General features: G+C 42.4%; 1 protein-coding gene across 1 annotated transcript in view; it reads left to right on the forward strand.

The window, feature by feature from the left end:
* Positions 1-14665, forward strand: part of atp8b5b (ATPase phospholipid transporting 8B5b) — a 206312-nt gene that overhangs the window by 56858 nt on the left and 134789 nt on the right. The window contains exon 10 of the mRNA XM_060849059.1: positions 2276-2364. Coding sequence (XP_060705042.1) covers positions 2276-2364 — 89 coding nt within the window. The remainder of the gene's footprint in view (positions 1-2275; positions 2365-14665) is intronic.

A 14665-nucleotide genomic window follows, 5' to 3' on the forward strand; every position in this document is an offset into this window, starting at 1 on the left:
AGTACTGGTGTGATCATACCTGGAGTACTGAACAGTTCTGGTCCCAATATTTAAGGAATATATTGCTTCGTTGAAGGCAGTTCGGAGAACCTTGACTAGGATGGAATTATGTTATGATCATAGACCAAGCAGTTTGGGATTCTACTCACTGGAGGTGAAGAGGTGACAAAGATGGTGGACTTATGTACATCAATGAATATGGACTCAGGGTCTTCTTTACAGGCAGAACATAGATGTTCTGCAGAGGAGGGTGGTGGTGGGTGTGGGCGGTTCAGGCCTTTGCTGCAGGAAGAAGCCAAGAGCCCTGAGACCAACCAGGTGGGGGATGGACATACAAAGGGATTGCACATCCATGATAAAGAGGAAGTGGCTGGAACTTGCAAACTGGAAATTCTGAAACTGGCATAAAGCATTAAAGAAATCATAGATCATGGGCAAGGACTCGACCAGGGAGAAAAGACTAAGTCACATTTGGAAGAGATGAGTTCTCTGGGGCAGGAGCAGCTGAAACAGTGGGTCTGCCCAGGCAGTCATTTTTGTGGATTTTTGGAAGGAGGTAGAAACAAGATGAGCGGGGCTGGGTGACCGTCAGCTTAGCGACAGTTGGGGGGAGGGGTTTGTGATCACTAGTTGAAATTGGGACAGTGACGGTCATTGATACAATGGCCTGATGTGCCATAGTGGGGTCATGGTGCAGGGGAAAATAGGAGGAAGCATCTGACACCTGGCGCTCAGCCTCTGCAATGTAGAGGTCAGTACACCAGACTACAACTGTTATTGACAAACTTAATAACAGAGTCAGGGTTTGATCTAAGCACATGGAGTATAATCAGTTTGGAGGGTGATATGTTGGATTAGGTGGGGAAGGGGGGGGCAGGATGCAGAGAAATTGAGGTTCATCTTGAAACAGTTCTGCTCCTCTCTCTGACCATGAGCTTCAGTTGACTGCCACTTTAACACACCACCCTGTTCCCTGGCCAATATTTCTATCTCCTGCTTGCTGCGGTGCTCCAGCAAAGCTCAGTACAAGCTGGAAGAATAATATCTCATTTTCCACTTAGGGACTCTGCAGCCCTCTGGACTCAATATCAAGTTCAATAATTTTAGGACCTGTACTCCCCCATGTCCTAACCCCCTACCACTCACATCAGGTCTTGTTATCACAGAGTCTGCCATTACACACTACCTATTGTTAGCCACTAACAGTCACCAGTAATAGCTATTCACCCTCCCAGCCAAATCGTTCTGGACTCCTTTGTCTGTTCAACTGTTCTTCTCACTCTTTGAGCTCTATCTCTCCTATCTTTACCTCCTTACCCCCTCCCTGATCCTATCTTCTGCATATAAACCGCCATTTTCTTAGCTACCATCAGTTCTGAGGAAGGGTCACTGGACCTGAAATATTAACTTTGATTTCTCTTCACAGATGCTGCCAGACCTGCTGAGCTTTAACAGAAACTTCTACCTTTGTTCTTAAGGATGATACCTGGAATAAGAGATTCAGTTATGAGGAGAGATTAGACAAATTAGGCCTTTATTCTCCAGAATTTGCAAGTTTAGGGGATGATCTAATCAAGATCTTCAGAATATTAATAGGGAAAAGACAGGGTAGATAACCTCATTCTACTGACTGAAGATTGTAGAACTGGGGGTATAAGAATTAGTGCCCGGCCATTCAGGAAAGATGTTAGAAAACGCTTCTCCATGCAAAGATTGGGGAGATTTGGAACTTGCTTCCTCAATTGGTAGTCGATGCTAAATCAGTTGTTAAATTTAAATCTGAGATAATTTTGTCTTAAGCAAGAGTATCAAGGGGTAAGACCCAAGGCAGGCATATAGAGTTAGGCATGGGAAGAATTTCTTCTCTCTGATGGTTACGAAATTTGGAACTCCTTGCTACTGAGCATTCTGAAATCTATATTTAAGGCTGAGATAGATAGATTCTTGATCAGTAGGGGAATCAAGGAGTATGGGAAAATGCAAGAAAATTATCAAGAGGAATATCAGATCAGCCATGATCCTATTTAATTATGGATCAGGCTTGAAGGGCTGAATGGCCTACTCCTTGCCCTGTTTCTTATGGTCTCATAGTCTTAGCTGAAGGCTAACAACTGATTTGTAAAGGTTAATCATATCTTCCTTGATGTCTGCCCTTTTTCATAATCTCTGCATCTTACAAAGCTAAGAATTCTAATTTTTACTTTTAACTGTGAAATCAATGAACCATTCTGAACATAGTATTTCTTACTTATAATTTATCAACTCTTATTTCAAGGACAAGACTCAAAACTAATGCAGAACAGTGGATTGTCAGCTTTTAAGCGAACTAATATAGATCGACTGATGAATATTCTTGTTTTGTGGGTAAGTACATGTTATAAGTCCTTTTACTTTCTTCAGGCTCAATCAATATCATATAAACAATCTGTGATGGGGTATGTTGCGAAGTTTGTGGCAAATCTTTTGAATGGAACCAACTAAATGGTCAAATGCAGCCTTGATGCCAAGAGCAATAACTCACCTCCCTTAACTCAACTCTTTTTTTCCTGTTTGATCCAAGGCAATAAAAGGTCAGGAGCTGAGTGGTCTTGGACATCAGTGACCAGGTTATTGCTAAGTAGATACTGCTTGATGGCAATGTTGCTGACACTACCTCTCACTTTCACTAATGATTGAGATTAGAATTATGAGGCAGTAATTGGTTGGGCTGGATTTCTCCAGGTTGTTGTATCCAGAAATAACTGAACAATATTCCACATTGCCAAGTAAATGCTACTTTTGCAGCTGTGCTGGAACACCTTGGCTAGGGGTGCAACATGTTCTGGAGCACGTCTTTACTGCTATTTCAGGAATGTTGCCACGGCCTTCACAGTAACCCATGCCTTCAGTCATTTTTTGATATTACATAGCATGAATCAAATTGACTGAAGATACATGTGAATATGGAGACCGCAATAGGAAGTGAGATAGATAATTCACTTGGCACTTTTGGCTGAAGATGATTGCGAATGCATCAGAGTTATCTCTTGCCTGATGTGCTGGGCTCATCCATCATTGAGAAAGGGAACATTTGTGGAATTTACTCCTCCAGTGGGTTCTTTAGATGTCCAGTACCATTCATGACTGGTTGTAGCAGGATTGCAAAGCTTATCTGTCATCTGTTGTTTGAGGAGTTACTTAGCTCTGTTTGTTACTTGCTGCCAATGCTGTTTGGCATGCAGGGAGTCCTGTTTTGTAGCCCCACTAAATGCTGTATCTCTTTGTGTGCTATATAACTTTATGACACCTCATTTTTAGGTGTGCCTCCTGCAGTCTTCAGATATGCAGAATAAAGGTCAGCTTTGAAAGCAAAAACATGAGAACAAGATGCTTACTTTAGGAGAAAGAATGAATATCAAAATGAATAATGGAGTTTATAACCTGAAGTAGTTGAACTGATTTAATAACTGAGTCTAATAAGTGCCTGAATGAAAAATGAATTGATTTGGGTTTAACTAGAATACTGGAAAAGTCCGAGGACAGAAGTGTGAGCATGAGAGCAAGATGGTTAATTGAAATGACAAGCAACCAAGGTTATGCTTGCCATCAAAAAGATGATTTACTGCAAATTATTGCATTGAGAGCAGTGAAGTACAATTAAATTACTGCTTCAACTAAAAGAAGTTTTTGGACCTTGGGCAGTGAAGAGGAAGTAAAAGGCCAAATGTAACATATCCTGTGGTTCCATTGGAAAATGCCAAAGGAGGGGGTTTAAGTATTGGGAGATATTTTAAAAGTGGTCCAGGATATCATGGAGGAAATGTTCCTTCAAATGCTAACATGGGAAAGGAGGGATGTTGTAACTGTACCTGCATCCACCACTTCCTCTGGCAATTCAACCACCCACTAACCACTCTCTGTAAAAAAAAACTGCCTCTCTTGTCCTTTTTAAGTTTTTGTCTGATCACCTTAAAAGTATCCACCCTAGTTTTGAACTCCCCCATCTTAGGGAAAAGACCTTTGCTATTCACCTTATCTGTGCCCCTCATGATTTTATAAACCTCTATAACCGTCTATAACGTGTTCTGCTACCTCGATGCACTTTTGTATGTATAATCTCTCTGTATAACATGCGAAACAACACTTTTCACTGAAGCTCAGTACAGTCAATCAATCAATAAGTTAAGCCCTCAACCTCCTATGCTCCAGTGGAAAAAGTCCTAGCTTATCCAGCCCATCTTTATAACTCAAACCTTCCATTCACGGCAACTTCCTAATAAACCTTTTCTGAACCCTTTCTAATTTAATGATATTTAACCTTCTCCAATTTAATAACATCCTTATTATGCAGAGCAACCAGAACTGCAAACACAACTCCAGAAGAGTAATGCCCTGTGCACCATCAATGTGATGTCTCAACTCCTATAGTCAATGAAGGCAAACGTACTAGATATGATGCAAATTTCAAAGAGTTATGTACCTGAACCCTTAAGTCTCTCTTTTTGACCCATGGTCCTACCATTAATTGTACAAATCCCTTTTTCCTAGGATGATGACGTCAGCTTGTACGAGAGGGCGTAACTACAAATTGAGGGGTGACAGATTTAAGACAGATGTCAGAGGCAGGTTCTTTACAGACAGTGGTGAGGGCATGGAATGCCCTTCCTGCTAATGTAGTCAACTCAGCCACCTTAGGAGATTTAAACAATCCTTAGATAAGCACATGGATGATTTTGGGATAGTGTAGGGGGACAAGCTGAGAATAGTGCACAGGTTGGCGCAACATCGAGGGCCGAAGGGCCTGTTCTGCACTGTATTGTTCTATGCCCCCTCATCGTTTGTTTTACTAAAAGCAAATACATTGCATTTATCCAAATTAAACTGCATCTGCCACTCCTCAGCCCATTGACCCAATTGATCAAGATATCTTTGTAATCGTAGTAAACCTTACATAGAACATCACAGTGCAGTACAGGCCCTTCTATCCTCGACTTTGCACCGACCTGTGGAACTAATCTGGAGCCTATCTATCCTACACTATTCCATTTTCATCCATATGATAGGGGAGTTGAAAACTAGGGGGCATATTTTTAAGGTGATCAGAGAAAAACTTAAAAGGGACGTGAGAGGAAGGTTTTTGTTTAAAGAGAGTGGTTAGTGTGTGGTTGAACTGCCAGAGGAAGTGGTGAATGCAGGTACAGAAACACTGACCACTTAAATGCCCTGAAAGTTGGCGAGTCTAGTACTGTGGCAGACAGTGCGTTCTATGCTCCTACTACTCTCTGAGTAATGAAAGCTTCTTTACTGACCACTATACCACCAATTTTGGTGTCATCCGCAAACTTACTAATCATACCTCCTATATTTTCACCTTATAAAGATGACAAAAGCGGACCCAGTACTGATCCCCATGGAACACCACTGGTCACAGGCCTCCAGTCCAAAAAACAGCCATCCACCACCCTCTGTCTCCTACTGTCAAGTCTTTTTTTATCCTATTGGTAAGCACATCCTGAATCTCATGAGATCTCAGTTTCCTAATCAGACTACCATGCAGAATCTCATCAAAGGCTTTCCTAAAGTTCGAATAAACAACATCTACCATTCTGCCCTCATCAATCTTTTTAGTTACTTCCTGAAAAAACTCAGTCAAGTTTGTGAGACTTGATTTCACTCACACAAAATTATGCTGACTATTCCTAATCATTCCTTACCTCTCCAAATGCATATAAATCCTATCTTTCAGAATCACCTCCAACAACTTTGGGCGGCACGGTGGCACAGTGGTTAGCACTGCTGCCTCACAGCGCCTGTCGACCCGGGTTCAATTCCCAACTCAGGCGACTGACTGTGTGGAGTTTGCACGTTCTCCCCGTGTCTGCGTGGGTTTCCTCCGGGTGCTCCGGTTTCCTCCCATAGTCCAAAGATGTGCGGGTCAGGTGAATTGGCCAAGCTAAATTGTCCGTAGTGTTAGGTAAGGGGTAAATGTAGGGGTATGGGTGGGTTGCGCTTCGGCGGGTCAGTGTGGACTTGTTGGGCCGAAGGGCCTGTTTCCACACTGTAAGTCTAATCTAATCCTTCTCATCAAACTTAGCCACCACCGATGTCAGACTCACAGGCCTATAGTTCCCAGACTTCTCCTTAATAGTCTTTCTTAAATAAAGACACGACATTAGCTACCCTTCAGTCCTCTGGCACCTCACCTATGGCTATAGCTGATAAAAGTATTTTTGATAGGGACCCCGCAATTTCCTCCCTAAATTCCCACAGCGTCTTTAGATACACTTGATCGGGTCCTGGAGTTTTATCTACCTTTATGTTTTCCAAGACCTCTAGCACTTCCCCTGTGGTAATATAAACTGTTTTCAAAACATCAGTATTTATTTCCTGAGTTCTCTAGCCTCCATTTCTTTCTCCACTGTAAAATCTGATGCAGAATATTCATTTCATACCTCTCCCATCTCCTGAGCTTCAAGACAAAGATGAAGTTGTGGATCTTTAAGGGACCCTACTCTCTCCAGTTCTTTTTTGCTCTTAATGTACTCATAGAACTTCTTTGGATTATTCTTAACCTTATCTGCCAAGGCTATCTTGTATCCTCTTTTGCCTTCTTGATTTCCTTCTTAGGAATGCCCGAACCCTCTTCAATAGATTAATTTGATTTCAGATGTCTGTATCTAAAACCTGATTCTTTCTTCTTCATGACTAGAACCTCAATATCATTATTCATCCATTGTTCCCTAATCTTACCAGTCTTACCCTTCACTCTAACTGGAACATAATACCTCTCTGAACTCTTTGTCACACTTTGTCAGTCATGCCTTTACCTGCGAACAGTCTACTCCAATCAACTTTTAAACGTTCTAGTCTCAGACCATTGCAATTCATCTTACTCCATTTAAGAACTTTAATTTTCATGGAAGACTTATCCTTTTCCATAACTATTTCAAAACTAATAGAGTTATGATCAGTAGTCCCAAGGTGTTCCCCTACTAACATTTCAGTTGCTTGCCCAACAGGTCAGGCTTTGCTTCTTCTCTAGTAGGAACATTTACATAATGATAAATACAATTTTCTTGAACACATTTAACAAATTCTTCACCATGCAAACCTTTAACACTATGGCAGTCCCAGTCGATATTTGGAAAGTTAAAATCCCCGACTATTACAACCCTTATTCTTACATATATCTGAGATCTCTCTAAATATTTGCTTCTCAATTTCTTTCTGTCTGCCGGGAGGGTGCCTGTCGTACAATTCTGTCAAGGTGATCATCTCTTTCTTATTTCTAGTTTCAACCTATCTATTTTCACTGAATGATCCCTCAGAGATATCTAATAACAGTGGTATTTTTTTTTAATCAATAATGCCACACCCCACACTCTCTTGCCTACCTTTCCAGTCTTCCTATAGCATCTAAAATCCAGAAAGGTGAGCTGCCAGTCCTGTCCTTCCCTCAGCCAAGTTTCTGAAATAGCTATGACGTCCCAATCTTATGTTCTGGTACATGCTCTGAGTTCTTCAGCCTTACTTGTAAGACCCTTTTCATTGAAATGAATGTAGTTTAATTCTTTAGAGTTACCTGATTCTCTGACTTACTGTTGTCTGCCTTTTCTAATTATCTTGTTCTTTTCTGACTCAGAACCATCCTCATCTGTCTTTCTATGTTCACCGCTACTTATGAATTTCCCACCTTCCTCTCTAATAATTTACAGACTCCTGAAATAGGACTAACAGATCTCCATGCTAGAATATTAGCCCCGTTTCAGTTCAGGTGAAACTCCTTTTGAATGAGCCTTTTCCATCCAGAAGAGATCCCAGTGATTGAAGAGTGTGAATCCCTGGCTGTTGCACCATCTCTTCAGCCGTTGACTTATCTGCCCTGTCCTTTTATTCCTTCTCTCATTAGGACTTGCCACTGGGAGTAAACCAGAGATTACAACTTTTGAAGTTCTGTTTTTTTAAACTTCTGCCTAACCTCTCATGTTCACTCTGCAAAATCTTAAACCTTTTCCTAACTATGTCGTTCCTACCAATACGTACATCAATTTCCAGCTTCTCACTCTTCCCTTTGACAATATGCTTCAAACATTTTGAGACATCCTTAACCTGGCACCAGTAAAGCAACATAACCTAGATAGGAGAGTCCCCTATAGCAATTATTCTTTTAAATCTTGACAAACCCTGCTTAACATAAGATTCGTTCTTTGTGTCCAAGATCTGACTGCTCCTTCTATTTTCATCGGAGAGACTATCTTTTTTAACATTAGCCAAAAAGGAATATCTGTTTGAGAGAGAAATAGCCACAGGAGATTTCTGAACTATCTTCTTACCTTTCTTGACAGACACCTATCTATTTGACTGACCCTGCTATGTAATCACTTCTCTATGTCTACAAGTCATCACACTGTGTCTTGAATGCCGTCAGTGACATTAAGTCCAAAAAGAAGAAGCTCTCAATAGCACCTTATATTTAAAATAAATTTCCCTTTAATGGTGGAAAGATGTGTTTGGAAGTATCAAAAATAAGAGTGGAAGATCCTTTGAATACAGAGACAGGTGGTGTGCAAAGTTAGTACAAGAGAATCCTGTCATGATTCTTTGAGGGAGGGCCAGGCATGAGGGCAGATGTGTTGGGGAATGGGTCAGGCATGGTTGTGGTTCTTGTCAAATATATGAGGGATAGGAGATATTCTTTGGTTGAAGTAAAAAGGAGACATGTCATGAGTGCCAATTTGGGGGGGGTGGCATCACCATAATAGATACGATGCTGAGGGAGAAACTGTGAGAATGAAATGGAGTCCTTATAAGAAGCAACATGTCTGGTGCAGTGTAGTTGAGGTAGCTGTAGGAGTCACTGAGTGGTAATTAGTAAACAGCATATTGCTGGAAATTGAGACAGAGAGGTCAAAGGAGGAAAGGTGGAGTCAGATGAACAAGATGAAGATGAGGGAAGGATTGAAATTGCAATCAAATATTTTCTTGATCTGCATGAGAGCCGGAAGTGACATTGATATAGTCATCAATTTAAGAATTTTGGTTGGTGTACCAGGTAGGATCGAAACAAGGAATATTTTACAATCCCTCAGAAACTTGGCTTAACAAGTGGATTGCCATAACCAAATCCTTCATTTGGATGAGAAGTTAACCAAGAAATTGTTCCATACAAGAACAAGCTCAACTCGGCAGAAAATGGTTGTGTTAGGTAGTAACTGTTCAAAGATCTATTCAAGGGAAAAGCTAAGAGTCCTCAAACAGAACTGGTGGGAAAAATGAAATGTAGAGAGATTTGATGGCCATATTTAAGTTGAAATGACTAAGGATGTCAGGAAAATCATGAATGTAGGTTGGAGGAGGTCGCTCAAGGGGAGATAAATAGATTCAAGATAGAAAGAAATAAATCCTTTGGGTCTGAAATAGGCAGAAATGATGGGTCCGTCAAAGATATCCTGTTAGTAAATTTTGGAAAGGGGTAGAAACAGACTGTTTGTGGTTTGAAAATTATGAAGCTGTGGAGGGAAGCTCCATAGGAGATGAGGTGAGTGACAGTTGTAGATGGAATGACATAATGTTTAGTGGTCGGGAAGTTGGGAAGAAGTGTCTTAGAGTTGGCATTCAGTCTTGAAAGTATATTAGTGAACATGATGGGTTTTTGCAACAATCAGTGATAGTTGTCATGGTTAATGTTACTGAGGATATCGTTATATTCCAGATTTATTAATTAACTAGAAATGTCACAAGGTATCATGGTGAGATTTGAACGCATCCCCGGTTATCACTTGAGCTTCTGCATTACTATCCCAGTGACATTATCACTACTATCAGTATGCCACCATCTCCTCAGTGGTAGTATACTGCTGGGAGTAAGCTGCCCTGGGAATCTTCAACATTGACTCTGAGCCACACAGAATCTCATTACATCAGATGTAGGAGTAGGAGTCAGATTAAATTGAGCATGAAAGCCTCCTGCTGAGCACCATCTACTGTCTCCCTCTTCGCCAATGCATCACTGCTGTTCTATGTTGTACACCCATTTGAAGAAAAACTGAGGATAGAGGGCAGTGAAATTACGAGTAAAAAATGAGGTCTGCAGATGCTGGAGATCACAGCTGCAAATGTGTTGCTGGTCAAAGCACAGCAGGCCAGGCAGCATCTCAGGAATAGAGAATTCGACGTTTCGAGCATAAGCCCTTCATCAGGAATAAGAGAGAGAGCCAAGCAGGCTAAGATAAAAGGTAGGGAGGAGGGACTAGGGGGAGGGGCGATGGAGGTGGGATAGATGGAAGGAGGTCAAGGTGAGGGTGATAGGCCGGAGTGGGGTGGGGGCGGAGAGGGGCTGTGGTAACGAGTCTGTTTGAGAACGTGGCTGAATATCATCCGCCGCCATTTCCGCCACCTCCAAACGGACCCCACCACCAAGGATATATTTCCCTCCCCTCCCCTATCAGCGTTCCGCAAGGACCACTCCCTTCGTGACTCCCTCGCCAGATCCACACCCCCCACCAACCCAACCTCCACCCCCGGCACCTTCCCCTGCAACCGCAGGAAATGTAAAACTTGCGCCCACACCTCCACACTCACTTCCCTCCAAGGCCCCAAGGGATCCTTCCATATCCGCCACAAGTTCACCTGTACCTCCACACACATCATCTATTGCATCCGCTGCACCCGATGTGGCCTCCTCTATATTGGGGAGACGGGCCGCTTACTTGCTGAACGCTTCAGAGAACACCTCCGGGCCGCCCGAACCAACCAACCCAATCACCCCGTGGCTCAACACTTTAACTCTCCCTCCCACTCCACCGAGGACATGCAGGTCCTTGGACTCCTCCACCGGCAGAACACAACAACACGACGGCTGGAGGAGGAGCGCCTCATCTTCCGCCTGAGAACCCTCCAACCACAAGGTATGAATTCAGATTTCTCCAGTTTCCTCATTTCCCCTCCCCCCACCTTGTCTCAGTCGGTTCCCTCAACTCAGCACCGCCCTCCTAACCTGCAATCCTCTTCCTGACCTCTCCGCCCCCACCCCACTCCGGCCTATCACCCTCACCTTGACCTCCTTCCACCTATCCCACCTCCATCGCCCCTCCCCCTAGTCCCTCCTCCCTACCTTTTATCTTAGCCTGCTTGGCTCTCTCTCTTATTCCTGATGAAGGGCTTATGCTCGAAACGTCGAATTCTCTATTCCTGAGATGCTGCCTGGCATGCTGTGCTTTGACCAGCAACACATTTGCGGCAGTGAAATTACACTGGGTGAGGTGTTCAATGTCCAGCATCACAAATGGCTGGGTAGCAGCACTGTGGACCGATCTGGTTGATCTATAAGGTCATAACAGCCAGCTTGGGTTAGAGGCAGATGATGTGAGAAGAGGGAAAATTTTAAATACATATATAGAATTCCTACCATTTAGAAACAGGCCATTTGGCCCATCAGGTCCACAGTGACCCTCAGAGAGCATCATACCCAGACCCACCCTGTACCTTATTCCTGTAATCCTGCATTTCCCATGGCTAACACACCTAATTTACACATCCCTGAGCACTATGGGTAATTTAGCATGGTCTATCTTTGCACATCTTTGGACTGTGGGATGAAACTGGAACACCTGGCAGAAACCCACGCAGAGATGGGAGAATGTGCAAACTCCACACAGACAGTTGCCTGAGATGGAATCAAACCTGGGTCCTTGGCTCTTTGAGGCAGCAGTGCTAACTGCTGAGCCACTGTGATGCCACATTCTTCTCAAATTCATCTTCACCAGTCTTCTTGTTATAGAGAGCGAAGTGTCACTGCACTAGTAATCGTGACCCTCAGCTAGTGTTCTGGCAACATGAGTTTGAATCCTGCCTTGGCAAGTGGTGAAGTTTTAATTCAATAAATGGAAATGTTGATGTAAAACCCATCTGGTTCTCCAATGTCCTTTTGGGAAGGATATGCTGTCCTTAACTTCTTTGGTTTGCACGTCATTACTTGCAACATTGTGGGTGACTCTTAACTGTCCCCTGAAATGGCTTAGTGTCATCCAGTCCAAAGATTAGTAGAGACTAGAAATAAATGCTGGTATTACCAGCAATGTCAACATCCCATGGCAGAATAAAGAAAAAAACTGTAACTGTCCACCTGAACAACCCACAGTCCTGCACATACAAAGTTGTGCCCTCACATTGAGGATGCTCTTTATCGTGGTGTGTGGCCCAATCACTGTGCTAAATTAGATAGATTCTGAAAAGATTGAGCAACTCAAAAACTGAGTATCCATGAGGCCCACTGGGTCATTAGTCGCAACAAAATAATATTCAATCATAGTTTGCAATCTCATTGCTAGGCATGTCCCCCATTCTATGATTATCATCAACTAAGAGATCAACTCTGGTTCAGTGAAGAATGCAGGAACAACACAAGGCATACCTTAAAATGAGGAGTCAACCTGATGAAGCAACAACACAAAACTACTTGTATGCAAACAACTAAAGTGGCACATGATAAGCAATCCTATAACCAACACACCATACCCAAGTTTAGTAGTCCTGCCACACCCAGTTATAAATGATGTTAGGCATTTAAACAACTGTCAAGAGGAGATTGTTCCTCAAATACCCCTTTCTGCACTGGAGAAAGAGCCCAGGACATGAGTGCAAAAGGCAAAGTTGGAGCATTTGCATTCATATTTTGTCAGAAGTGCCCAGGGATGATCCACATCAGCTTCCTTCGAGGTTTCCAACATCTGTGAGGCCAGTCTCTAGTCAATTCGATTCAGTCAACGTGATATCTGAAAATACTTGAAGTCCTGGATCCTGGAAAGGCTATGGGTCCCAACAACTTCCATATCCTCACAATTGTACCGAAAACCTCTGTTGAAGAACTAGCCCTGCCCCTAGCCAAACTGTTCCAGTAAAGACACAAAACTAGCATTGACCAAGCAATGTGGAAAATTGCCTGAGTATATCCTGACCATAAAAGGCAGGATAAATCCAACCTAGCCAATCACCACTTTTTTAGGCTAATCTCAGCCATCTGCAAAGTGATGGAATCAAGCAGTGGTAACAGCACTAATACCCCACACCAGAATAAATAAATAAAAAAAAGCTGCAACTGGTCATAATATTTATAGGAGAGACCACCACATACTCCTTGTAGATACAAGATGGTGTTATCAAGCTGAAACTGCTCAGCTCCAGCTCGCCTACTGGTGCTTAGTTTGGGCCATTTGGCTCATTTCAGCCTTGTCCAAGCATGAAAAAAAGAATTGAACTCTTGAAGTGAGGTGAGGGTGACTGACCTTCACATCAGTCTGCAATTTCCAGAGGATGGCAGCAAGGATCCTTCGCAAATTGGAATCAATGAGGAGAAATCTCTCCACTAGTTGGAGTCATACCTCACACAAAATACGATGTTTATGCTTGATGGAAGTCAATCATTTCAATCCCAGGATACTTCTATAGGAGTTCTTCAGCGCAATGTCCTCAACCCAGCCATCCTCAGCTATCTCATCAATGGCTATCTTTCTATTATACAGTGAGAGTTAGGTATGTTAGATGGTGACTGCACAAGGTTCAGTACCACTTGCAGCTCCTCAGAATCTAAAACGGTCTTTAACCATACTCAGCAAGACCAAGACAATATTAAAGCTTGGGCTAATAAGTGGCAAGTGATATTCACAACACAAAATAGGCAATAACTATCTCCAACAACAAAAAAATCTAAAAATTGTGCTTTGATATTCAAGGTATTACCATTGTTGAATCCCTGCTTATCAATATTCTGGATTTCCTTAATGAGGATGATGACCCACTGATATTGTTGCTAGATTATTTATCCAGAGACCGTGGCTAATGTTCTGGGGACCCGGTTTCAAATCATTCATCAACCGCCTTCAACATTAACTCCCTGCACTACCAATGCACAATAGTAGCAGTGCGTGTCATATATAGGGTGCATTGTAGCTTCTCACTAAGGCTTCATCAATAGCACCTCCTCAATCCACTACCACTACAACCCAGAAGAACAAAACACTAGAGGTATGGAAACATTACCACCTACAAGTTTCCTTCCAAGCCTCTCACAATCTTTACTTGGAACTATATCACTGTCATTAGGTCAAAATTCTATAAAACTTCCCTAACAGCCCTGTGGATGTACCTGCACTCCAAGAACAGCAGATGTGCAAAAAGGCAGCTCACCATCACTTTTTCAAGGACAATGAATATTGGTCAAGTTATCGAAGCCCATATCTCTTGAATAAATAACATTAAAAAATTACATCTCCTGTCCTCATTGTTCTACTTGGTAGAGATCAGGAGGTGAGAATGCATTGGCAGGTTTCCATTGTGTATTTGCACACGATACATACTGCTGAGGTTGATGTGTTTGTGGAGCCTCCTTTTCTACTTAACTGTTTAATTGTTCACCACAATTCAAAACTGGAATGCAAAACTTTGATCCAAGCCATCGTTTGTAAGATTTCTTCATGTTGCATTTACTGTTTAGCTCTTTTATATACCAGGGTTGTAACTTCACCAGGTTGCCGCATTCCCCAGTTTTAGATATGACTCGTACTGCTCCTAGTCATATCTCTCTTACACTTCTCATCAAACTATAATTGGTCCCCTGGCTTCATGGCAATGATAGCTTAAGCAATATTGCAAACCATAAACTATAGATTGTTGCTGAATATCTTCCTGC

This window comes from Hemiscyllium ocellatum, chromosome 1 (genome assembly GCF_020745735.1).
Source record: "Hemiscyllium ocellatum isolate sHemOce1 chromosome 1, sHemOce1.pat.X.cur, whole genome shotgun sequence".
Classification (NCBI taxonomy): domain Eukaryota; kingdom Metazoa; phylum Chordata; class Chondrichthyes; order Orectolobiformes; family Hemiscylliidae; genus Hemiscyllium; species Hemiscyllium ocellatum.